This window comes from Chionomys nivalis, chromosome 5, assembly GCF_950005125.1.
Source record: "Chionomys nivalis chromosome 5, mChiNiv1.1, whole genome shotgun sequence".
In the NCBI taxonomy this organism is placed as follows: Eukaryota; Metazoa; Chordata; class Mammalia; order Rodentia; family Cricetidae; genus Chionomys; species Chionomys nivalis.
This window is the reverse complement of record NC_080090.1, coordinates 26,134,886-26,160,680: the sequence shown is the minus strand read 5'-3', so window position 1 is coordinate 26,160,680 and position 25,795 is coordinate 26,134,886. Positions and strand designations below refer to the sequence as shown.

Here is a 25,795-nt window from a genome sequence, read left to right as displayed (position 1 = left end):
CTTTGCTGCCTGCTTCCCCAGACTAGCTCCCTGTGGCATGCCAGCCCTCTGCCAGCTCTCAGCTGCACAGCACGCACACACAAACAACCAGAAGAAACCCACCCCAGACCTACGCTGTAGCAGTGAAGGAGAGAGAGGCGAGTCTCCAGGCAGCCCTTAGAGAGACCCTCCATCTTCACAAGCTGGGTGCCAGGGCTCCAAACTCCTGCCAAAGAATGCTACTCTGGCACAGCCTGCTCCGCCACCCAGACACACCTCATTCAGCCAAAGCCGGCTCTATGCAGTCACCTCACTATTGACAAGTTCTGGTTAATTTTTTCGGGGAGGCAGGCTTTGGCCCACACTCAATTACAGAGGACAGTTTTAGCTTAGCTCTATGAGAAGACAGGGCTGGAGGTTAAATTCTGATAGAATGAACGTGCGTATCTACAGGCTGTCCCCCGCCTCTTCTGCACACATGGGCACACCCCTTGCTCTATCACTGCTTTCCTCCAGGGAAAATGTCACGGTGTGGCCTTTGTATCCATTGTGAACCGGCCTTCTGTTAGACAGAAAGGGTTAGAAGCATGGGCACGACACTCCATTATTCATCTGCAGAGAGCCCTCCTCTCCCGAGATCATGAGTTACCGAGGGGTAGCTCTGGGCTGGAAAAGTGATGTGTGCCACCACACTCTGAAAGCTAAAGGGGATATTTAGCTTTACCACCTGTGACTCGCCCTGGTCCCAAGACACCTATTTGTTGCAGTTCTACCTTGTTTCAGCTGGGGACTGAAACAGGATCTCATATATGCTAAGCAAGCACCACTGAGCCACACTCCCCAACCTTCCACCTTAATGTTTGGTTTAAGTTTAACCTCAGAATCAGAGACATGTCTGCGTGTTTCCTAAAAATGCAGATAACATTATATAAAATTGAGGCTCCTTTGATTTTATCATATTCCTGTCATTGTGAGCCTGCATACTGAGGGAGGATGAGCCAAGATGATGTGCAATGGATTAAATAACGTTCTGGAACTAGCTGAAGGCTCAGCAAGGATCCTTGAGCCCTAGCTTCGCTCTACCCGGGGTGCAAAGGCAACGAGTCTGCAGGGAGAGGGTAGTGGCTGAGTCTCAACCACACACCTCTGTCAAGGTTGCCTGCCTTTTAGGTAACCTATTACATTGCTCCCACTGCATCACACACACACCCTCTTTCTCGCTTGTGCTACCCAGAGGTGCTGAGTATTTGGAACACATTTCTAATTGAACACTACTAATTCTAACCATTGCTCTTCCAGATCAGCAGGTAGTGAAGCCTGACCACACCACATGACCCCTGACCTGAATCCGATGGACATGTGGGCTGCAGGGATAGAGGAGGAGCATCCCAGTGAGGAGCCTCCTGAGCACAGATCATCACAATGAGGCTGCTGCATCTTCTACCTTTAAGGGGAACTTTGGGTCATCTCCCCAGAGCAATGTGTTTCAAGGGTGGTTCATGGACCTCTTGGCATTCTGAGACTCCTCCAAGGGTCCACGAGGTCACTGAGATTTGTATATTACTCAATGTCCTTGGCCTTGTACACTCTCATTCTCTCATGAGCATGCTGTGAGGGTTCCAAAGGCTGGGTGACAGTGATGTTGCCACCACCCTGGCATCTTTGTGCTTACATAGTCTTGCATTTATAAAATTAATCAGCCTTAATTTATAAGACAGTAACTATTGATATGCAAGGGTTCTGGATAAGTCTTAGGAATAGGAAAGGCCCTAAGACCAAGATGTTTGAGAACTGCTGACCAGTCCATCCTCCAGCAAGTGACACCACCATGACCACAGTGTCAGCGTTCTACTCCTCCCTACCTCTGTTCATTATGTGGCCTCTCTATGCTAGCCTTTGCCTCTTCCTTAAGTTCCAGTATTGCAGGCACGCACTAACACATCTGACTGCCTTCAACACTTCACCTGGCTTAATTTCCCATTATCCCAAAGAGCCAACTTTCTCAGGCCTAAGATAAGCCAAGGAGAATAAGTTCACCCAGGTACCCACCCACCTGGGAACCCTAAGTTTTACTTACCAAGCTCCTTCCTAAAGATATCTGAGCAGTGATACGTTAGGCTATGGAGGGATGCTAGGTGCATATTAGTAATAACATGCTATCATAATAAGAGCCTTTACCATTTGATCATTTGCCTTAACTTCTTTTCCATTAAGGCTTTTGAGACATAACGATGGCTGCTTTCAGTACAGTCCAACTTTCGTCTTCCAGGAAGCTCTCAGTCATCCTGTGGGCTGATTCTGAACTGGGGATTCCATGAGCCTCCTTCCCACCCTAACCTGGCTTCCCTGTAGTAGATGCTGCTGGTCTCTGTCACATCTGATCCAAGAACTAAAAGTTTAGCATCATGGATCCATCCAGGAGCTGGGTATTAGGTTTGCTGCGCTTGTCTTTGGGAATTCCAGACATCACTTCATTATTCCTTCAAGTCTTCCTTTCTACTGAACGCTTACTCTTCAGCCAGGGCCCTGAGAGAAAATGACAGAGGCTTCTGAGGCTTGACTGCAACCTGAGTATCAGGAAGCCTGGTCCTCTGTGTACGAAAGTTGGGGGCTGTTCTCTCCACAATCAACTCTGTTTCTTCGCAACATCAGCCTTGTAGGCAAATGAACATTTTCTAGCTTCTGTGGGTTTAGGTGATATACAGAGAAAGGCCTGTGTAACTCTACCCATTAGAACTATACGAGAATCTAGTGATCTACCAGAAGTGATCTCAAGGCCGGGTGGGGAGGGTGAGGCAGGGAGGGGATAATCATTTATTTGACCTATGTCTGCAAGGCTAACCAGTTTCCCTCTCATGGGTGATGTATGAGTTCTCTCTGCTACAGTGGCTACCCCAGGCACCACTTCACAGTAGTGATTCCAGAAGCCCTGCTAAGATGAGATTAGCCCTGTGGTCGCTGGAGCATGGAGAAATTTGGGAGAGGGGCCAGGCTGTTGGCCCAATCTGAGAGACTTGAATACTGTGGCAGATCATTACTGTCAGACATGAGTGGGCTCTGACCTCCCCCAAGGGGTCAGGCATACCAGGGTGTTTGTCTTGGCTCATGCATTCCCACACCACCCACAATGATCTTCAAACTATGAGGGTGGAAAACACTCACATAAACTCCCAGCCTCACTATTGTCTGTACAAGGGTCTCAGCTGGGCCTGTCTCCACAGTGAGGTCAGGAGGCCCACTGTGGTGTAGGAAGGTGAAGTCAAGGAACCTCTGTGGTCAGGGGCAAATGTCACAGGTACAAGCTGTCACTAGAGAAGACTCCTCTAGGCTTACCTGAAATAGGCCTGAAGAAGTCATGCTGCCCATGGCGGGGGCCCTATCCATTTCAGCCTGGCCTTCAGGGTAGCTGCACCCTGGAGATTCTTGGAGGAGCTCTCCTTTGTACCAGAACAGGGCTGCCCAGAGTCCTGCTCCCTCCTCCTCGCCCTTCCACCACTCCCCACTCTCCCCACCCACTCATGTCATGAACACACAGGCACACACCCCACTCCAGGCCAAGCAAAATGGAGCAGTGGACTGGAAGTCCTTCTTCTTCCTTTCCCTCTACCTCTTGTTTTTATTCTTCCCCATTAACTCTGCTCTTTGAATGCTGGCCCTCCTTGGCCATTCTGGGCATCTTGAGCTAATAGCAGAGGTAAGGACTTGACCCGTTCTGGGGATGGGTTTAGGGTTTGAGAGCAATGCCCTCATCAGACAACATTTTGGGCAAAAAGTCTGCTGTTGTTACTGGGTGAGAACGTGACCTGGCAAGTTACCTGTTTGCATCTTTGCACATTCCCTAGTGTCTTAAAAAAGGGGGAGAATTCCTCTCGATGGATGATTACAGTACAGAACAGAAAAGAGATCAAACCAAACCAAGAATTTCTTAAAGTTCTGGTAGTAAACAGGCATATGATATTATTATTGTTGTAGTCTTAATAATAAGCAATTATACGCCCAAGGAGCTTTACAATCACTTAGCTATTCCTCACAACAGCCCTGTGAGGTAGGTCGACATTGTTACCCCCATTTTACAGATGGGGAAACTGAGGCACAGAGAGGTTAAGTGTCTTGCCCAAGGTCACACAGCAAGTGAATGCTGGAGCTGGGACTAGAACCCAGGTTCCCTGACTCCCAGTGTCCTTGAAACTAGGCCATACTGCTTCCAAAGAGGCATCCCAGACTGGCTCTGAGCACGAGTTAGAGACAGACAATGTTAGATGAGGTTTGGGTATGGTGGCATTTCCCATAGACACGGTAAGATGGAACCTGAGGTCTGCCTGGTTGGTTTTGGCATGCGGGTGTATGTGTTAGGTTCAGTGGGTGTGTCTGAGCTTCCTGGCCTTCCACTTATTAGTGCGTTCTGGACTGGGTCACTGCAGCAAGCAGGGCCAGGCACCCAGTCAGGAGGGTACAGCACACTGGCATAAAAACGGAACTCTCTGCTCAGTGCCAATCAGCCTGCCAGTCTTTGGGAGTCTGGGCAAAAACTAGGGATGCAGGACTTTGAGATGGAGTCAGCTGCCCACCTTAGGCAGGTCTGCTTAATCCTTTTATATATATATATATATATCTAATATATATATATCATTTAATATTGTATTTATTTATTTACTGGCCAGCATCAGCAAGTTGTGTTCATTTCATTTCTCTATGGGGCAGCTGCCCTTCTCCTTTGCGCTCTCTCTCTCTCTTTCTCTCTCTCTCTGTCCCTTTCACTGAGTCTCTGGTTTGGAAGGGAAAAACCGTAACTCATACATTTCCCTTCCATGAAAAGGAGCCACCATGAGCAGTGTCCACAACAGGCAGCCATGGCTCCACGGGTGAGCCACGGCCCCGCTTCTGCCTTCCAGAGGAGTGCCTTGCTCGGAAGGGGTCTCCCCGGGGCTTTGGGATTGCTCTTGCCTGCATTTCTCCTGAAATGCTGCGTCAGTAGAAATAAGCCCGAGTGTGAGCTTGCCCTTTCAAGGCCTTAGCCACAAGCGCCTTCGGACTAACCAGCTTGGTGCGGTAGCTCAGGCAGAGAACTCTAAAGCATCCGTTCAAGCATCTGAAACAAACGAATCAGCCAGTGAAATCCCATCTGTTAGCATCTGTTCTCCTCTTACATTAAAAAAGGAAAACATATATAGATATATAAAAGAGCAATGCTATGGCTTCAGGTGGAATCATAGTTCTTAAAAAAAAAAAAAAAGAAAGAATCTCACGGCCTTCCAGATTAAGGTGACAAGATTAACAGGGCCACATGTAGGTCAGATCTCTGGAGCTAAGATGTCTTTGTGTGCCGTGCCTAAGAAGGCCACAGTAAGGAACACTGGAGACTAATAGCTAGTTTCAATACGACCTGCATCTCCCAACCACCCCCGTCTGTGGCCACGGCATAGACCTTAAAGCCACTCAACCTAAACACCTAATCCTGCAGAGTTGTAGAATGGGCTCCTTAAATCCAACTTCTAAACAGAGGACTAGCTGCCTGGGGTTCCCTATGGTTCATCTGGGTGGCTTCTCACATGGAGGACATCATCCCCAGACTCCATGAGAGCAGACAAAAGACTTGAATGTCAAAACAAAGAGAAATGAACAAAACTCTCCCCACTTTGGGGCCTTTTGGAGCACGTGGCATCCCAGAGTCCCTCTCTGGAGGTGCAATGGGACTGCAGGAGAGGGGACTGAGAATTGTTGGGGCTGTGTGGCTATGTTTCTTTATTTCTTTGTTCACTGTGGAAACTTGCAGGTCACTCGGATGCAGCAACATGGATGAAGAGCAAATGCTGAGTCAAATTAAAGGGAACATGTTTTGCGATGAGCGGGCTAGAACAGAATGGCTGTGTGCAGCTTCTCTCTGGCTCCTATAAAAGAAGGGCGAGAGACTGGATGATGGGGATGAAGGGATGGATGGAGTGGATGGATGGAAAGTGCACACTCACTCAGACCACAGAGGCCAGAGGACACAGGTGCCTGCTCCACCCGATGCAGAGGCAGGAGCACCTTCAGCCATGACCCACCACAGGGAAGGTTGACAACACTTGATCTGAACACAAGGAGACCAGGATGAGCCCACAGGGTTCAGACCACAGTGTACCTGTGTGCCCTTGAGAGCCAAGACATGGAATGGGCGTGTGGAGCTTGAGTGCCAGTTCTGAGAGCTCTTCAGACAGACTTCACTCTGCAGGCCAGCACGCACAAGCTAGGCTGCTCACACAGTAATTGACACACTCCACTTCCCACTACAAGCAGCCTGGGAGCCACGCCTGAGGTACCCTGTTGCCAAAATCATGTTGCTCCTTTCTCAATCAGCCAAAGCCCCTTGGCAGCTGTCTCAAGGGTGCCTTCCTCCCACAACTGAGCCCAGATCCCTACCTGCTACATCACCCATGATATTTCATAACGCAGAAATGGAGGCCTTCTTATGCACTAAATGTAGAATAGCACTCACACTTAAAGCCATTTCTATAGCAGAGGAAGCCAAAAATGTAATTAGAATTATCCATCAAGGAGACAAACATTTTCTATTTTTAATGCTTATTTCAGAATCAAATGCCTTTTCAGAATTTAACTGTCAAGATTATGAACACAACTTAATTTTCTATGCTGTATGCTTAATATAAATTACAGCCCTAGCCTCAATTCTCAATAGAACCATGGAAAAATGTATTTGTATCATTTAACTGGAAATATTTGCCTATTACCAATGAAATTAAACTTTCTTTAAATAATAAAGATGAAAAGTCTTAAACGGGAGAAAAGCCTCAACATTATTTTAACATAAGGTGGTTGTCTCCACCCAGAACCTTCATGGCATACTGTTGGTACCATCTGAGCCTTCCTTCAAGGCTCAGTAAACTCCATATGCGGTGATTATTTAAGCCATGTGCTGTTTACGCTATTTCAGACACTGAAACACCCATCCAGCCACCAGAGCAAGCTTTAGGGCTTCAGAAAAGCTCTTAACCTGCGCCCTATGCACACACTTCCGAGTCTTTCCATATAGACCCTTCCCTGGAACCCGAGAGTCTCTTAACTCAGACACAACCTCACTCGATAAACTGTGACATGAGCTGCAGCAGAGAGATCAATTCTAGAGCGGACTAGAGTTCTAGAGCAGCAAGGTATTCTGGGTAGGCAGGGTGTATCCACCAAATTCGGAATTCAGTCAGTCTCTCCCACAGGGCTGAAGATCACATGAGGGACAGCCTTGGGCATGCGCTAACGTTTTGCTCTCCGCTGGTGGCCAACCTCGTCTGCTGCCACCAGGAACATACAAACCAGGGACCCACTCAAATCTGCAAACTCAAGATTTTCAGGTTTTGTCACGAGAGGCTGCTTATGAGTTAGAGTCACAGCAGTCACGTCTGCAAACCGAATCAGCAGGAGGGAGGTGAGAGCTTACATCGAAGCCTATGACCTGAGAGGGCAGCAAACCAGATGGCTGAGCCTACAATTCAATGATCGGGGACGAAAGAACCCAGTCTGACTCAAACAGATGTGGGTGACCACCTGCCCCACCAGTGAAATATTTGTTCAACCTTAGAATCTCCCCACGACTCATCCGGCCACTGCACCCAGGTCATCTGCTAACCTGTGATACACACACCCAACATCCCTCAGCCACCACAATCCTTCATTCTTATTCATGCTCTTTCTCCCAGTGAGATCACACTCAGGCCTTAGCTTCTTCTAGTTACCCCTTGGAACACACAACGATGCTGCGTATTTGCTCCCAGAACAAAGCGCAGGACTGCTCCGCGTTGTGTCTTATGTCAACACTCACAAGGCCACGTTTAAGATCCATGAGTGCAGGGACATAAGAGTAACTTTCATGTCAACTTTTGGAGAAGCAAGGAAAACATCTTTGTTTGTGACGGACTGAAGGCACTCCCGGTAGCATGGACAGCTGGACTTAGGACAGTTGTCACTCTCCACCTATCCCTTTGCTCTGCCTCTTAGCATCTGTTCCCAGTTCTCTTTAAACACCACAGGCCCCTGAACTACCTCCTCTAGCTCCCCTGCCTGCAAATCCTAGCATGACTCCTTGTTTTTCTAAGCCTGCCCACCCAGAGCTTTGGACATCTTTAGGATTCTGATTCTATCACCTTTAGATGCCTGAGCCCTGATCGGACCAGATATTCCTAAATGTCACACCCACACTCTGGGGGCCTGGAAGGGATAACCTTGTACATGCATGCATAGGTGCCAGTGCGCGCGCACGTGTGTGTGTGTGTGTGTGTGTGTGTGTGTGTGTGTGTGTAAAGGGGCAGGTCCTAGAGGAAGGGGGATGGGCCAGAGACTGGCCTGTGTATAGTACTTGCACAGTAAGCCTCACTGCCATTGGGAGACAGCACACAGACACAGACATGCCACACACTCACACACACACTCACACACACACACACACACACACACACACACAGTACACACTAGGGAGTGATGGATGCTATTGAAATGGACCAAAAACCAACAAGCCGTGGGGTAAGAAACAAACAAAAACAAAACAAAGCACTTGCGTTCAGATGGAAAGCTGTTCACTGGGCAGCCAGTCCCTGAGCCCAGGGCTATGGAAGAGGGGCCTGCCTAGGGGACGCTGCCTTTGGCCTAGAGGATGTTGCCTTCAGCCTAGAGGACACTGCCTTTGGAGAAGACCCAGGTGGCCAGGGCATGAGGTGAGCATTCACTCCTTTCCCATCATGGCTGTCCTGGGGGCCTTGCACAGACCAGATGGTGGCAGGTGCCAGGTTCAACGGAGAAGACAAGTAAGGGAGGAAGGACTTACCTTGTGGCTCAGAAAGGGCTAGTCCACAGTGTGGGGAGTATGCAGTATCTCAGTTTAAACAAAATCCTCTGGCACTGCTCAACCATCAATAGTCAGCTCTCTAGTATCTCAAATTAAAGCTGGCGACATCGTTAGTGACAAGAACAGAACAAGAGGACAATTCACCTGCAGGGCAATCGTGGTGTTCTTCGCGGGGTACTTCCCCACCAGGCCTTGTTCTTTCCGTTTCTTGAATTTCCTAAAGTAGTCCTGTATCAGGAAAGTGGCATAGAACTTCCCCACGGTTACCTCATCATCTAAACGGAGAGACCAGACACAGCTCTCCCGAATCAGCACATTTGGACCAAGAGCCTAAACCCTCACTTCTGGTCGGGGCAGGGGTGGGGCGGGACAGTGCACAAAAGGCACGGGGCTCTCAGTCTATCACAGGGGTTGCTCAGTCTAGCAAGAAGCAAAGCTTTGCAAAGCAGTTAAGGCTCAAAGTTAGAGTCAGTTAAAACAAACTGATCTTCAGAGTGGCAGAAGGTAATGCATATTTATCACGAGTTTAAGAGAGTAGCGTATTAGTAACAGTATGAAGCGCCACCTTGGTTATTACTTAAAATAAACATTACAAAACAGAAAGGCCTTGCAGGCCGCATTTCCTGCCCTGTGCATAGAGATTTGCATGTGTAATTACCATAAGCATCAAATGCAATTAAGCATCCAAATCCCCATGTCACAAGACGGAGGCCTAGAAAGGTGACATGAGCTTGGAAGGAGAGGAAGGTCGGAACAGAGACTGCAGCTCCAGATCTCACACGCTACCCCGCTCTTTGCCAATAAGCTCTGAGACCATTTCTTGGTTTGAAATTCACAACGACTGGATTTCTGCATTGCGATGACAGCTCCATCTAACCTCAGCACTGAGCAGGCTCTATTTCTGCTCTGGTCAGAAACAACCTCCAGCATGTATCGCTCGGGAATCAGAACTCTGCTGGCAACTTTGAAGGTGATGCATGAGGCAGAATAGGGGCTCCGACTGTCTCATGGTAAACCGTAGGGGACATGTCAGTGTGTCCCGTGCCCTGCCCACAAGGTCTTCTGGGTAGAAACTGGCAAGGCTACATTAGCAGCCGAGCTTGTGTGGGACTGTGTTGGGGGTGGCATGCTGTCTGACGGGACCTAAAAGGCATGGGAAGAGGAACAGCTGTGGGTGCTTGGGCTTCCGGTAAAGCCGGCCTTGCAAGAGTCATGTGGGTGGAGTCAAGAGGATCAACCTGTCTAAGATTATATTCTCCCCTATAAAATGGAGCTCTGTCTCAGAAGAACTGAGAATGTGGAAGAGAAGGTGTACAAGGCACTCGAACCCTGGTGTAGGCTGCCCTCGAGTTGAGTGCCCTTCAATCACAAGCCATCGGTCACTACTGTTTCAAAGCAAGCCAATACGATCACTTACTGAAGTGGATGATAGAGCATAGGCGGTTTGGGGCCGCTGGGACCCACTGAGTCCACTGATACAACTTCGGTGGGTTTTATTCAGTGCCCGCTTGTGATGTCTCACCCAGAGACTGCTGGGCCACTTTGGGCAGCTTCTCCAGTCCCTTTTGCCGGAAGGCGCTCAGCATTATCTGACAGGCTATCGTGGGGGTGCGTTGGATGTGATAGATGTTAAATTCCTCCTGAGCCCAAGCCAAGAAAGCCCTGATGTGGTGGAAGGGTTGCTGAAGAAAACCGAGGGCTCTCTGACTGGCCCTGACTGGTTCTGACTGGCCAGTTCATCTACCCCATCCTGCAAGGCACCGTGTTTAAGTATGGGGGGACTGTGTCCAAACCCGGTTCACGTTCCTCACACAAACTCTACATACAGTTCTTCTTACCCATCTAAGAAAGGGAGAGGTTACATGACTGGACCAGGTCAACTGGCCTGGACCTGAGCCCAGGGCCCTCTCCTCCTCCAGCCCTAGTTCTCCACTAAGAGCCTGGCTCTAGCCATGTCCAACACCCCCTTTCCTTTGAGCTGTTTCTCAAGTTCTTCCTAGCGCTTTTCTAGTAGACCATGGCTGCTGGGACAGCATAGCTACAGAGCCCAAATCTCTGCCACCTTCAACAAGCAGATGTCTTTTGTATTTCAGGCCCCATGAGCCTTGGAAGACTCCCTGACTCAATGTAGAGGATCACTGTGCTCATCTACACCAGGATGTTTTTGGTAAAGGAAGTTCCGGCTTTCTCTTCAGCTCTGGAGTGGCAGAGCAGGATTCAAGGATGGCCTGGTTATCTTCCCTGAGAAAAATCAGTGCTGAGAGACCTGGATGAACAAGATCTCTAAAGATCAAGAAAAGCTAAGGCTTGAGCAGGACAGGGAAGGAATGGAGAGAAGAAATGTCGTCTGGGCTCAGTAGAACACACAGCAGACCCAGAACCAGACAGACAGCAGGAGGATCTCTGAGGGAGAGGAGCTTCTAAAGAGAAATGGAATCCATGAATGAGCAGAGACAAAAGGGCACTGAGAACCCAGGCAAGATTCCAGTCTGAGACATCTCCGCATCATGGCAGGAGTGGCAAGGCTGCAGGCACACAGCAGAGAAGCAATGATCCCAGGATGTCCTCCCCAGCTGGTTCCTGACATGACCTGTCCGTCAAGCTCACAGTGAGCTGCGACAGCTCAGAGCACATCCCAGCAGCAAAGCTGCCTAGACAAACATCACCAGCTCTGAGGTCACCCGAGCACCCCAGGGCACAGGCCCAACACTCAGTCTGCTCTCCCTAACCACGTCATACTGCAGGAGACACTGACACCTGGAATCACTGTCTGTCTGTCCCAAGGAATGGACCGTGGTGTCATGTTCTAAGTGTGCCATGATGAGGAAAAAGTTGGGAACTACTACTGGTCTACTGGGAGATAAGAGAAAAAAAAATGAAAAAGACCAATGATGAATACAGACACTGAAACCCAACCAGAGCCATCCACTAAGCCTGAATGCCACTGCTGTTTGTTCTCCTTTGGTGCAAATGTCCCTAAATGAGATGTAAATAGATAAGCAGGTGCTACATTGGGCACAGGAACAGACACTACAGAACCTCGTGGAGCATTCTACCTCTTCCTAAGACTCTAGTTATTTCTTCTCAGGTATCATAATGCCTCTAGCTGCTATCGGGGAACAGACTGACATCTATCATCCTAAACCCCAAACCGTGCAAAGAAACACAGAGAACGACCAGGCCCCAGAAATGGGGGATGTAATCATCCTTTCTGAGAAGTTTAGTAGAGATAAATGTTGATCAGTTTTCAAAGGAAGGGAGTTTAGATCATAAGCCGAATTCTGAACTGGTTTTCCTAATAAGATAAAAAGAAGCGGGGCGTCCTGTGGGCATTAGATGGGTCACCATGGAGGTGGTGTTTCCAAAGAGACAGAGTTGGAACAAGAGAGAGGTGAGTGTCTCGGGTTAGTGTGCAGGTTTACACAGACAGGCACAGCCCACTATTCTGAAGCATGCATCTGTATTTCAAGAAACAATGTAGGGGAATCCAGTTGGCAAGAGATAACTCTGATTCCATGCCACCACCCTAAAACAGAATTGCTTCAGAATATTCTGAGAGTTGAAAGGAATGGAGGCTGCAGAGAGAGCGCAAGCGTAGTGGTTACAACAGTTTAAAGAGCGGCTCATCTAAGCCATGCGACCACTTGGGTGTGCAGCTGAAAGGAAAAAAAAAAAAAGGAAACCGAGAGGAGTTTTAAAAGTGCAGAATCAGGTCTGAGGATCTGGGGGTCTTCAAGTGGGAATTTCCCCCCAACTTTGGTCATTTCTTTCTGAGTTGTTTTCCCAGAGGTGAGCCAGTGGCTAGGCCAGCTATGGGTGGCCTGAATCACCAATGAAAGCCAATCCCACTAAGAAGCAGAACTGGCTAATAATACATGGCTTCCTCTGTTTTCCAGGAGGCACAGGATTCAGCTTCCAAATCTGAACCACGTCATCCTATTAAAGCTTGATTTGTTATAAAACATAGCAGATGTTTATCATGCATCCAGGCCAGGCTGAGCTGGACGGCTGGGGGTGGGGGTGGGGGCAGAAGCACTGGGTGAGCAGATTCTGCACTTTTAAAACTTGAAACAAAACGGTTGGAAAATAACCATCTCACTTCTACATCCACATGTACTTAAACAAAAATAGAGAAACACTATATATATATAATATGTAGATATTATATATATGTAAAGTTTAAATGTTTAGTCAGTTAATTTGTGATAAATAACAAAAGGAAATAAATAAGCATGCTTGTTAGTTCCACCTCTAGATTCTCATTAAAGGACATTCTTGGTAACTATGGTGGTAAGTCCAGCCTTAAAATTATTTTAGAAGTTTTCTTTCCTAAAAACTAACCATTTTTCTCAAGACATTTAAAGGTGGGAACTAGATTTAGGCATTTCTTTTGGGGGAAAACTTACAAGCTTTAAATTTTGTGAGTGCTGTCATTCTTTTTTACTGATTTTTCTACCGATAGCAAAAACCCTGCTTAGACACGTGGGGTCTGACTCCTCCCCACTGAAGTCGCTCTTTGGCTTGGCTGCCTTCGTATCACCTCAAATACTTTCTGTGAAGCCAAAGACTCCTTTGGCTGTGGGGCTTCCACTCTACGGTTTGGTAAGGCATTCCGCAATCCCCTCTGGGCAGGCTGCAGGGGCTACACTGACACTAACTCCTGATCAAGAACTACTTAGGAAGTAGATCACACTGACCACCAGCTGGCGGGACAACTTGGTCAAGTAGCTTCATGCTTGTCTTCTTCCAGATTTTCTTTATCACAGCTCGGAGTTCTTCATTAGCTTGCTCCAAGTTCCCTGAATCCAAAAGGCAAAGAGGGGTATGTGGACGTGGTGTGGACAAGTCTTGCTTCTGTGGCCCAGAGCTATCTCCTGCCCCTCGTTATGCTGTTGGGTTCTTGGATTGCCTTCCTGATAGAACTTTTCCCTTGGGCTCTGAGTGCCAAATTCTCTTCCTATATGCAGAAATACTTGCCAAGCCCACGCAACTGGAAGACCCACCACTGGGGGACAATCATGTTTCACCTGGGACCCAAGAACTATCCTCTTCTGCCACATCCTGTTTCAGATAGACTCCCAGACCAACTGCTTCTGTTACTGCCTTCTCCTCTTCTTTATCCTCCATCTCCTCCCCTCCTCTTCCTCGTCCCCATATCCCCTGCCCTCCTCTCTCCTGTCTTCTTTCTTCTCCATCTCCTTTCTTCTCTAACTCCCCTTCTCTTCCTGCTCCTCTCCACCTGCCCCCTTTCCTTCTCTTTCTCCTCCTCTTTCCCCTCTCCTCCTCTATTGTACCCCAATCGTGACATTGTTCTTGCAGACTCTGTAGGCACTCACTCTCACCTCACAACCTGACTTCTCCCTGTATGTCTTACCTACTGATAGATCAACCCATAGGACCTACCTTCTGGAACCATTAATGATGTGTGTTTGTAGCCTAAGAGGCACGTTAGGCCTAAGGAAGTTGGCTTTGCTGGGTAGAGCTCCAGGGCTGTAAAGAACACCCATCCTCTGACTAGATACTGTCTTCTCTCAGCTCCCTTCTTGCCTCTACTTCCTCAGCTCAGGCTCGCTCCCCATCCTGTGCAGCAAGCTGCTTCCCATGCCACCTATAACGAAGGCTCTGAGCTAACCCAGAGGAGGCTGCCTGCTTAGCCAGGTCTGTGTAGGGCTGAGTGTAGAATGATAAGAAGTCTAGCTGGGATTTGGAGCTACTAGCACGTCTCACACACTAACCATGTGGTGCATGTGGTGTGTGTTTGTGTGTGTGGGCGCATGTGCACAGTAGTGTCTGCACCGTCCACCCTGCCTGCTTAGAACTTTCCCCGACATCTTTGCAGGTGGTTCCTTTTTGTGGACAAAGAAGTTACTGCTCCGAAGGGTGGGTTGCCTTGCTGATGGTGTTGCTGAAGGAAAGCTGCAGTGAACCATCTGTGGTTTCTGTCTATGCACCAATACCTTGCCTGTTTCTCCTGCAGTATAGTAAACAGTGTGGTGAGTCAACTTGAGATATTATGGAACAGAGCAAAGTATGAAGGAAAAACAGAAGGGCTGGGAGAGTCAGCTGGCCAGAGATATTCTTCCTGTATTCAGGGCCCTTTCCTGAGGCATCACATTCGTTAAGAGGAAGCCCAGAAGAGAAAATCAAAGTGTGTGTATGTGTGTGTGTGTGTGAGAGAGAGGGGGGGCGGGTAACATCTCCCCCTCCTGCTACCTGTTCTGTATCCTGCTTCTACGGAGCACTTACCTTCAGTCTTGATCTTTAGAGCCGTCCGGACCAAAGCAAACAGGGTTGCATTGAACATGACCGTCCCATCACTGTTGAGAGGCATATTCATGGCGACTAATCTCTGTGGATGAGAAAGAGCACTCAGGAGAATGCAGGTGTTCTGTGACAGCCATGGCCCTTTTCGACGTCCATTCTCTGTTTATCTCTCATTCATGCTTCAGTCGACCCTCACTTCAACTCAACAGCCATGTGGGAGCATCTCTGAGATGGTTAATCATAGGTATCAACGTCTACGGGCTACCCAGATATTGGGCTAAATATCATTTCTAGGCATGTCTGTCAGGTGCTCTGGGAGAGATTAGTATTTGGATTGATGGGCTGAGTAAAGCAGATGCCTGTAAAATGGGTAGCCATCGTTCAATCATACACAGAAACTAGGAAAGAGATTGGATTTCTTCTTTGCCTGCCTGTTGGAGGTAGAACATCAATCTTCTCCTGACTAAGATGTCATTGGTCTCCCTTGCAGACCAGGCAGTGGTGACACACACCTTTAAACCTAGTAGTCACACTAGTTGCCATAGAAACAGGGCAGTAGTGGTACACACCTTTAATCCCAGCACTAGAGAGGACTATAAGATGGGAGGAGACAGCTCTCAGTCAGTCTCATTCTGAGAATTCCTGGAGGCAGGATCATCATTTGGACTGAGGTAGAGGCAGGAGTCAGTGTCTGGCTGTTTTGCTTTTCTCATCTTTTCTGGGTTGAACCCCAGTATCTGTCTCTGGGTTTTATTAATAGTGCTACCCCGTCTGGTTCTCTGGCCTCTGAGATGCATCTCACTGGTCCCCCTGGTTCTCCGGCAGAAGTGTACCACAGATATCCCGAGTTCCCCACTAGAAGATGACAAACTGAAGAACTTCTCAAAATCACATGTGCCCATACTATAATAAACTTCTTCATGTGTATGCATATATGTGCGTGTATCTATCTATAAATGCATACCTATACACTGGTCACACATACAGACATACACATATATATGCCACAGCCACCCCATCAGTTCTGTTTCTCCAGAGAATGCTCATGAATACAACCTGCCATCTGTGAGGGACCTGGGATAACAGAGATCAAATTTCAGTCATGAAATATAAATGCTGACAACCAGATGCTATTTGATGAAATAATTAAATGGTCATTGTCCATGCATTCTTGTCTCATTCACAGCTCTCTGCATCTTGGGGCCAGGTATCCCCTCTAGGTACATCCTTAAGGATTTATGATAATCAAATTTATGATACAACAGATGCGTAGGCCAGGCACAGGGCCTGAGTCTTGGGCTACCCACTAGTAGAGTTTGCTACAGGTTATAACCCAGAGAGTGTGTTCTTTCAGGACGTTTCCAGAAACAGGACGTCATGTGCTATCTCAGGTAGGTCTCCATGGCTCCTCTGAAGGCTTGGTCTTTCCAAACAGATCAACACTTGCTGCTTCTCACTTCTCTCAAGGAACCTCTAACACCAGCATCAAGGGAAGGTGCAGGAGAACTTGGGGTAAGGGACACCCTCTTTGGGCTCCAGTCAGCTCGCTGTAAATTCAGACAGCAGGCCAGGCCAACAGGTCTTGTGAGGACTAAAGCAGACCACAGACCACATACACCAAGGTTTCATACCTGGCATATGATAAGTGTTAATTAAGTAATGCTAATATGTTAAAATTTTCTAGCTGGGTGTGGCTGGCGCACATCCTCATTCTAGCTCTTGGGAGGCAGGGTCAGGCAGATCTCTGAGTTAGAGGCTAGCCTGGTCTTCCAGGTCAGTCAGTGCTACACAGTGAGACCCTCTTTAAAAAACAAAACAAAATCTAAATTTGTTTGTTTGTTTGTTTTTGGCTAACAATTTATTGCAAAAGAAAGGTTTAAATTTTTCCCCCCATCCTACTGAAGGACTAGAATTCAGCTTCCTGGACAACCTACCTAAATTCCAAGTTCTACCGTCAACCCTTTCTGTCTCCAAAATCAGCGCAGCAGGATGACTGGGACCACCATTCACTTTCCTGACAAATGCTAAGTCAATATAATGAATGACTTTGTGACTTAAGAACCCTTAGATCCTTTATGTAAAGAATTGTGGAATCCAAACAAAGATAAATTCAGCCAACTATGTTCTGGGCTCTCTGGACTGGATGGGCTTCCTCAAGAAGTTCAACAGGCAAACCTTGTATTCCTGTTGCTACAGTAACATGAGATAGTTTCTGTGGGCTGTATGAGAGAAAAACCAACATGAACGAGGACTCCACACAACCAGTGTGAGGAGATCCCACAGACACCTCAGCTTCATGCCCCAGGGAGGGGCGCTCTAGAACTCTACAGCAAGGAGGCCACATGCGACATGTCACCACATGTCAAGCTAGGACTCAGTGTACACCTACCACAAACTAGGACCCAATGTCTACCACCGCCAAGCTAGGTTCTAATGTCTACAACTCCCAAGTTAAGGGTTAAATTAGTTCTTTCCTCATCACTCTCTCCTCATCTGTCTGCGAGGTATTTCCCCTTGTACTTCCTCAGTGGGTCTCCATGCTGCCTTCTCCTCTTTGCCCATACCCACAGCCCTCATCCTGGCTGCCCAGTTTAGCTCTGTCCTGCAGTCTGCTTCTTCATGCTAACACAATCAGCTCTGCAATGGTAACCTGAAATTCATGCTCCTTGCCCAGCTTCATCATTCTCCACAGGACTCGGTGTGACACAGAGTTCAGTCAGGTTCAGCTTATGCATGGGGCCCTCTGTCACTTCTCATGTTCTAGTCAGTGGTTTGCTGTCCGTCAAGCTGAGTCTTCATCTGCCACAGCCTGGACTCTGGATTCCCTCTGTGAAGCCCTTCCCACCTCTGACTGGCTCCTAGGTCTCCTCTGTTTGTTATGTTGGTTTGGCAGTGCTGGGGACTCAAATTCAGGGCCTTTCACATGCTGGATAAACACTGTCACAGAGCTACACCCACGACCTCCTTGCCTTGTCCTAAATATCACTTTCTGGGACATCTAACCAGGTGACAACTTGTAGCATCCCCTTCCTCTTCTTATTGTTCCTGGTGGGAGTCTAGGTGCTGTAAACTTGAGGGTGCCTCCAGTGCAGAAAACACTCATTACTCTCTCCACAGGCCCACCTTAAGGAGGGCCTGGCTGATGTCACAGTGTTTGCATGTGATTAATAAAGCAGCAAACAAGCCGTCATGTTTGGAGGCAGGACACCCACCTTACATGCTACTCGGTGTGGACACAACTTCCCAAACCCCAGAGGAGGCTGGATTCGTCGGAGCAGAGTGACCACATCAAGGTGCTTTATTCTTCCCCTGGAAGAAAGGACAGTCTGCGGTCCTAGGCGGCACGGCCTTCCAGGAGTGGTCAGTCCCCCACTTCCACCCGCCCTTCCATGGGAGCCTCCCCTGATATCCCCAAAGGACACCCACAAGCCAGGTGGGTGCTTTCCAACCTACTTTGCTTCAGGGTCATATTCTGACCATATTCTTTTGAATTCATCCAAGTGGTGAGGTCCCAGAATAGACCAGTCCCGGGTCAGATAGTCAAAATTGTCCATGATAACAGCCACGAAGAGGTTGATGATCTGGAAAAGTGGATCCAGAGGGAATTTCAGAGACGGTAGGGGAGATCCCGTACACTCTATCTGCCTCCTAACAACAGAGGCACGGAATACTGGAACCCACGTTGCAGTCGCAGGCCGTAAGACTCTCTTGCTGTAGAATGGTTAAGGAAAGGGCAAGCATCTGGCCAGATGGCTTGACACACACTCAGGAGGGGGTGGGTGGGCGCATTAACTAGCACCCGAAAGCACCCTGTAATCTTGTAATTTAATGGTAGCTAGAGACAGCTCACACTTTGGGGGCACTTAAGCCATGTGCAGCGCCTTTGAAATGTTAGAAAGGAAACAGCAGCCCTCAGTAGCAAGGCGGGTTGGAAACTACGCCCAGCCTATCAGTGAGTTGTGACATGGGCCAGATTAAGCAAGACTTGCCACCTGCCTGGTGGGGTCGAGAGCGTACCGACTGTTTCAAAGCATGACAAGGCGGCACTACTGGTCTGAAACCCAAATGCCACAGTGGTTCTGAAAATGGAAACCGAGGTTCCCGAGGCTGCTTACCAGGAACGCGCAGAGCATGTAAAAGCTGATGAAATAGACAATGGCGAAGTTACTCCCGCAAGTGTATTCCTCTCCGGGGTTGTAATCTGAGTCCGGGTCACACAGTTTCCCTGGGAGGCAGGCAAGCATGATCTCCTGCCAGGCTTCCCCTGTGGCACACCTGTTTAAATGAAGGGAAAGGGTTCTAATCGGGGAAGCGATGTGCTAAACATTTGGGAAGAAAATTCTTGTGTAAAATATACATAAGTGTAGCAATGCCATTTGGATTAGTGACAGTCTGGAAGCCCCACTTTCAGATATAACTTAGTAACTAGAGGCCCTGGTATAATATGGTTTATAAACGTGTCTAATGCAATTCCTTATAAAAATGGGTGTTCATTCTCTCCTCTCTCTTCCTCAAACATTCCTATCGCAATGATTTAATGACTAGTCCTCACTAATTTTGTTGAAAGGGAAGAGTTTGAAACCACTCAAGTTATTAATGAGTCTTTACAGTTGCTGGAGTCATCAGACAATGCTTCTTGGTTTCTGGAAAGTTCTCTCTGTGTGAGGAGGGTTGCTTGCAAAGTTAGTTAGCTGGGGCTAAAGATAATCCCATAAAGTGTGAGGCTGTACATCTTAAGATGCTGTAATTGGCTTTGCAGAATGTCCCCGTGTTTCTCTGCATTTCTGCTTTCCTGGCTGTGTTCTGGAACACTCTTCACACATAGGTATCTGGCCTACAATGTTTTTTTCTGGTGGTCTAAGTATCAGCTACAATCTGAATGGCCCCCAACAGTTTTAACAATGCAAGGGAAATACTAGTTATGTTTAAGAAGCCAAAATTGGGGTCAGGGAGAAAGGTCAGTCGGTAAACAGTGTTTGCTGTCCAAGCCTGATGACCCGAGCTCAACCCTCAGAAGCCATGACAGGTTAGAGAAGACTGGCTCTGACCTCCACACGCACACAGTACCATGTCCACCCATGAACACTGAAATAATAGCAACACGTTAAAAAGATATAAAACAGCTGATCACAGAAGAACATACAATCCCAGCATTTTGAGAGGCTGAGGCAGGAATACTGTCATGAGTTTGAGGCCAGCCCTGACTACAGACTGAGACCCTATTTCAAAACAAAGTAACTAATGAATTTAGAATGACAGTAACAACAAAGCAAAAGTCTACCAAGAGCCAAGCAGAGGAGCAAACATCATCGGTCACTCAGAATTCTAGGAGGATCACCCTCTACCCTTGCAGACCCCCTTACCTGAAGAGCAGCAGCACTGCCTGGGGGAACGTCTGGAAGTTGTTGTTCCGATTGATCTGGTTGTTATCTCTCATGGCAACTTTCCCAAACATCTAGACGAGGAAGTTATTAAGGGAGAAAAAAAAATCAGATTTCTGTCATTATTACAGTTTGGATCTTGAATGTTCTCCCAAAGTTCATGTGGTTAGCAGCTTTGTCCCTAAGGGTAGCATTGTTGAGAGGTACAACTTCAAGAGGTGGGGCCTCGTGGGAGGTTCTCAGGTCGTTAGGGGTGTGCCTTCACAGGAGAATGTGGGAAGTCTCTCTGAGCCTGTTCCATGATGCATTTCTACGATGGTGTCTTGGGGTTAGTCGATCCTGGATTAGACCACCTAAACTGCAGGCCATAATAAACACTTTCTCTTTATAAGTTAATTATCTCCAATATTACAGTATGGTCATCAATGCTGTCTAACACAGTCATAGAAAAAGACTCATGTGACTTTTAGAACTAATTCAGGACTCTCTTTGGACCTGGCACCTTCTGCACAGATCTGCTGGGCACAGCATGTGCCATGTACCAGGTTGGACATTAGGAATACACTGTCTCAGAGAGGCACACTGTCACCCCTCAGGAGTCTCTGCCCTGAGGAGAATACAAGGGTGATCAAGCAATGGCAAACAGCCACAGTGAGTGCTGGAACCTCATCCAACCTCGCAGGGAACAGGGAACAGGGAATGGGCTCATTTCCTCAGTGCTAGGCAGACAGGACAGGAAGACCCCAGAGGGAGCAGTCCATAAGCCTAGAACTGAAGGAGAAGCAGCAGTTAGGTGAGAAAGGCAAGAGTTCTCCAGATAGAGGGAACATCTCCTGGAAGGAGCACAATGTCCTGAGGAGGGAAGAGAAGGGGAAAAGAGATAAGACAAAGGGAATGGGATGAAGCCTTGAGGACTTGCCCTCCCCGGGCTGGGTGTAGCATGAATAATAAAAACCCAGAGACAGATCTTAGGGTTCAACCTGAAGATCAGAAAAGCAAAGCAGCCAGCCACTGGCTCTTCAACCTCAGTCTGAAATGGTGATCCTGCGTCCATGAATCCTCAGAACGAGACTGAGCTATCTATCTCCTTTCATCTTATATTCCTCTCTAGTGCTGGGATTAAAGGTGTGCACCATCACAGCCCTGCCTCTATGGCTAACTAGTGTGGCTACTGGGATTAAAGGTGTGTGTCACCACTGCCTGGTCTGTATGGCTGACCAGTGTGGCTGTTTTACTCTAATCTTCAGGCAAACTTTATTAAAATGCAAAGGAAACATCACTACAAGCGGGGCCTTGTGGGCTCCACCTGCCCAGCAAAGCTTCCCCACTGGATGACGGAGCAGACTGGCATCAGAAGGTCTTGGGTTCTGGCAGATGCCTGCTATGAGAATCTGGAGCTAGGTGAGCACTGAAGCTCGCAGAGCCCTGAGCTGCCTCTCATCACCACACCCAGCAGCAGCAGCAGCAGCACATGCTAGTGCATTACAGGGGCTCTGGTGTGATGGTGGCTCTTTCCTGGAACTCCCAATAAAACTCCTACAAGTACTTCTATGCCTCCAAGACAAAATAAACAAACAAACAAACAAACACAGTATCACTCTGTGCTGGAACTATGTCACTTCTCCCAGGTGCACCTCCCTGCAATCAGAACAACCAACATTCTACCAATGTAGGTCTGACTCCAGGTACTCAGAGCTATTCATTGTCCTCCAGCTACCCCAGGGTGTTAGGACCCAACTGTCAGTGAGGGCCCCAAATCTTTCCCAACCCTGGAGCACACACTTCAGTCTCTCAGCCTAAGGGCCTGGGTCCACGCTCAGCTTTAGTCCTAACCATAGCGTCTGGGTGTATGTGAGAATGCCGGTGTGCTCACCAGGCTTTGGGAATAAGTATCATCAGGACAGAGCATGTGATCGCCAGCTGACGACTGGGGTATCTCCTTCCCCACCGGGGCATCTATGGCAATCTGCGGCTCCAATCGACCACAGGTCTTCCTGTCTATCTCATTCTCCTAAGACAGGAGTGCAGGTGTGGTCGGGGCAGAGGGCTAGCACAACAGTCTCCCGCTGCATCTCGAACTCTGCATCCTCCTGTGTCTGGCTTCCTCTGGCAGCAGCTCCATCTTGGGAGTTCAATCCCACCCAAGGGGCCTTAACATTCTCTCTCCTTATCTCCTCAGGAGCCACGGCATTTGGCTGTAAACATCAAGTCCTGTCTGTCTACTTTACCTGGCTTAAGTACAGACCTTTGTGAGGGAAAGGCAGCTGCTACTCACCTGCATGCCAATGACGGCGTAGATGAAGAAGAGCATGGCAATGAGCAGGGCAACATATGGGAGTGCCTGTGAGAGACAAGACGGGTTGGTGGGCTCGTCCCACATGAGGCTAGCCCAGCGTAAGTGCTTCAGTTCTGGAAACCCCCACACCTGCACGCCTAGACTCACACAGCGTCACAGGCAGGGCGTGCGCTCCGAGCTCAGTATCGCCCTGTGTTAACCTGAACCGTTTTCCATATAGATACACAGTTCTCAGGGAGTTTGAAGCATACCCTGCATTCTTCATAAAACCGTAATTGACCAAATTATTCCAAAATACCAGATTCCCCAATTGCTTCAATTTCCTCTGTATCTGGGGTGGGGGTTGGGGAGCTGTTGTAGAGGAGTCGAGAAACATCTTTATGCAAAATCACCTTGATTCTGGGTTTTCTTAGAGTAGGAGCATAGGAGTAGAATTACTGAGTCAGAGGGTCAAAAACAATTTCTGAATGCAAACACTTTAAAATGCAGTAATGAGACATTTTATGAAAATATTTTACATTCAAAGAGATTACGAGTTTTGCTAGACTTCACAGTTAATACATCTTGAGGTCACTTGGTCCTTAATCCTGTTGTATACTCAACCTGCTTAACTTGTCTGTAACAATGACTCAATCATCCTTACTCGCCTCAGATTTCCTGTATAATGAGCTTTTATAACCTAAAATAATCCAAAACTATGATAAGTTATGTATTCTTCTATGGCCCTGATCAAAAAAGCAGTGTGTGTATATTATAGTAATAAATACTGAAAACAGAAAATAGGTTAACAACAATCTTATGTGACAAAATCTGATACAAACATTGGAATAAACACACAGATAAACTTGATGATGGTGCATTTGCAGTATTGAGTGCTCTGGAGTCTGGTGCAATTAACTCATTCTCTTGTAAAACTCTGCTAAAGATTTCTGAAAAATACCCCTCATTTCTTCTGCACGTGATGCTTTCTAGGTTGCTCAATACAGAGCAAAGCCCTTTCTTAGGGAAAGTCAGACATCAGTCAGTCTTAAGGATGACAAGACAAGGGGACAGATCAGTTATATACAATAGACAGATGACAGACAAGCCAGCCACCACAACTACAGACAGACTGAAGACAGGGAGAAATGTGGAACTTCAAACATGGGGTCATTCTTGGTCAAATCACAAGGGCATCTACTGAGCTTTCTTTTCTAACTGCAATTTGGGTATGTTTTGGTGCATCTGAGGCTGTCTTTAAAACCGGCCACTGAACCAGACATTCGCCAAAAAAGAGCTACCAAGTCAAGGGCTGGGCCCAGGATGAAAAGAAACTAGCTGAGTGGTAACAAACACAGGCTCTTTTTATTTAAAAGTACCCCAACAAGTCTGTGTGCCTGGCCAGACCTGAGTCCTGTCGCCCATGTTCCCATTGCCACACATGACAAACGCACCCATGTGTATGTATGGTGTGCCTCTAGGCTCCCTGGGCTGTGATTCGAGCAGACCTTTCCCACCTAGGACAGTACATGAGAAAGCAGACAGGCCACCTACAGGCTACTGGCTCTGGGACTTGGCAGCCAGGCCCAATGCTACAGCACCATACCAACAGGGGGGCTGATGACTGGCATCCCACAGGGCTGGTCTCTCCACAAAAGCTCTCTGCATTTTCTTCCAAGGCATCTAAATGTTTGAGGACTGTGCTAACATAGTGTTTCAAGGCAAATAACTATCTGGCTTCTTTATCTACTTTTTTTTTAACTTTAATAATTTCTTCAAGAAACAGGATTGTTTTACATGAACACATTCCATTATTCTAGTAGTCCATCTCAAATAAACAAATAATAAATATATATTACTCAGGATTTTTAAATGGTTATCTCAGAGGTGGTGAGGGGCAAACTTGAACTTTTTCTTTATGTAACTTCACTGGTTCACATGAACATTTAAGCCATGAATGAAGCACAGCTAATGAAGCAGAGAAGGCGCATGGTATCTATGCATGTGCACGGGTTCCCTACATGGCTGCAGCTTTCCCCACAAATCCACATCGATTTCTCGCCTCCGCTGACTCTGGCCAGAAGAGTGCGATGTCTACAGCAGGGTACCAGAAAGCTCTGTTTAGGAATTGACTAGAATCGAAGGAAGGAGTCCTAGGTGTCAAATAAGCCCCAGTGGATACCTAAGTGAACTGAATTCGAATTCTATCAAGCACCCTACGGTAACCTGGTTTAAGTAGAGAATCCATCTAAGTTAGAGAGAGGCTATGTGATGGTTTGAATGAGAATGATCCACATAAACTCTGTCTCTTGTCTCTGTCTATCTCAGCCTCTCTCTTTCAGCCTATAATTTGCAGATTAGATGTGAACTCTCAGCTACTTCTCCAGCACCCATTCCTGCCAGCCTGCTGCCATGCTCCCTGCCAAGTGGATCATGGACTCACCCTCTGAAACTGCAAACAAGCCCCAATTAAATGCCTTATTCTATAATTTGCCTTGGTCATGACGTTTCATCGTGGCACTATAACAGTAACTATGACAAGGTGACCAGGCTTTAGGGGATGTGCAGAGCCTTCCCTCTCTCAGACACAACTATTGCTGAACATTCTGGGCAATCAGACTTTCCAAATACTTCCATTTCCTTCTCTCTGGGAACCATAGCAGTTCTCTGAGTTTCAGGGTCTTCTTTCTGCTCTCGATTCCTAGTTGGCTCATCAGAGGCAGTGCTGTGTGGTACCCCACAGTCACCACCGACATGGTGGTCCCTCAGAGGGCTTTGCAGGTCTTCCAGGGCAGACGACAATCCCTGACTTACATATGCCCCCAGGACAGAAAGGGGAGACCTGGCAGGGCTCTTACCTGAAAGGACTTAATGAAAGTCCACAGCAGCGTCCGGATGCCTTCCCCCCTGCTGAGAAGCTTCACCAGGCGCATCACTCGGAAAAGACGGAAAAAGGTGATGGAGATTCTATTGCTCTCTTCAGAGTTCTGAAGGGTTATCATGGAGAGGTCAAACCCAGTGGAAAGTAGAACATGCAACACTTTGAGAAAACAGCAACAGACGCAG

General features: G+C 47.7%; 1 protein-coding gene across 9 annotated transcripts in view; it reads right to left on the bottom strand.

Annotated features, from left to right (window-relative positions):
* Cacna1d (calcium voltage-gated channel subunit alpha1 D) overlaps window positions 1–25,795 on the bottom strand; it is a 300,492-nt gene that overhangs the window by 15,654 nt on the left and 259,043 nt on the right. For all 9 annotated transcript variants that reach the window (XR_009057169.1, XM_057770881.1, XM_057770882.1 and 6 more), the window contains 9 exons: window positions 25,588–25,716; window positions 22,730–22,795; window positions 20,437–20,528; window positions 19,189–19,348; window positions 18,527–18,654; window positions 18,286–18,382; window positions 15,056–15,158; window positions 13,507–13,608; window positions 8,954–9,084 (listed from right to left, as the gene is read on the bottom strand). Coding sequence is in view for 8 of the 9 variants with exons in the window: in XM_057770881.1 (XP_057626864.1) it covers window positions 8,954–9,084; window positions 13,507–13,608; window positions 15,056–15,158; window positions 18,286–18,382; window positions 18,527–18,654; window positions 19,189–19,348; window positions 20,437–20,528; window positions 22,730–22,795; window positions 25,588–25,716 (1,008 nt within the window). In the remaining variant the exon portion in view is untranslated. The remainder of the gene's footprint in view (window positions 1–8,953; window positions 9,085–13,506; window positions 13,609–15,055; window positions 15,159–18,285; window positions 18,383–18,526; window positions 18,655–19,188; window positions 19,349–20,436; window positions 20,529–22,729; window positions 22,796–25,587; window positions 25,717–25,795) is intronic.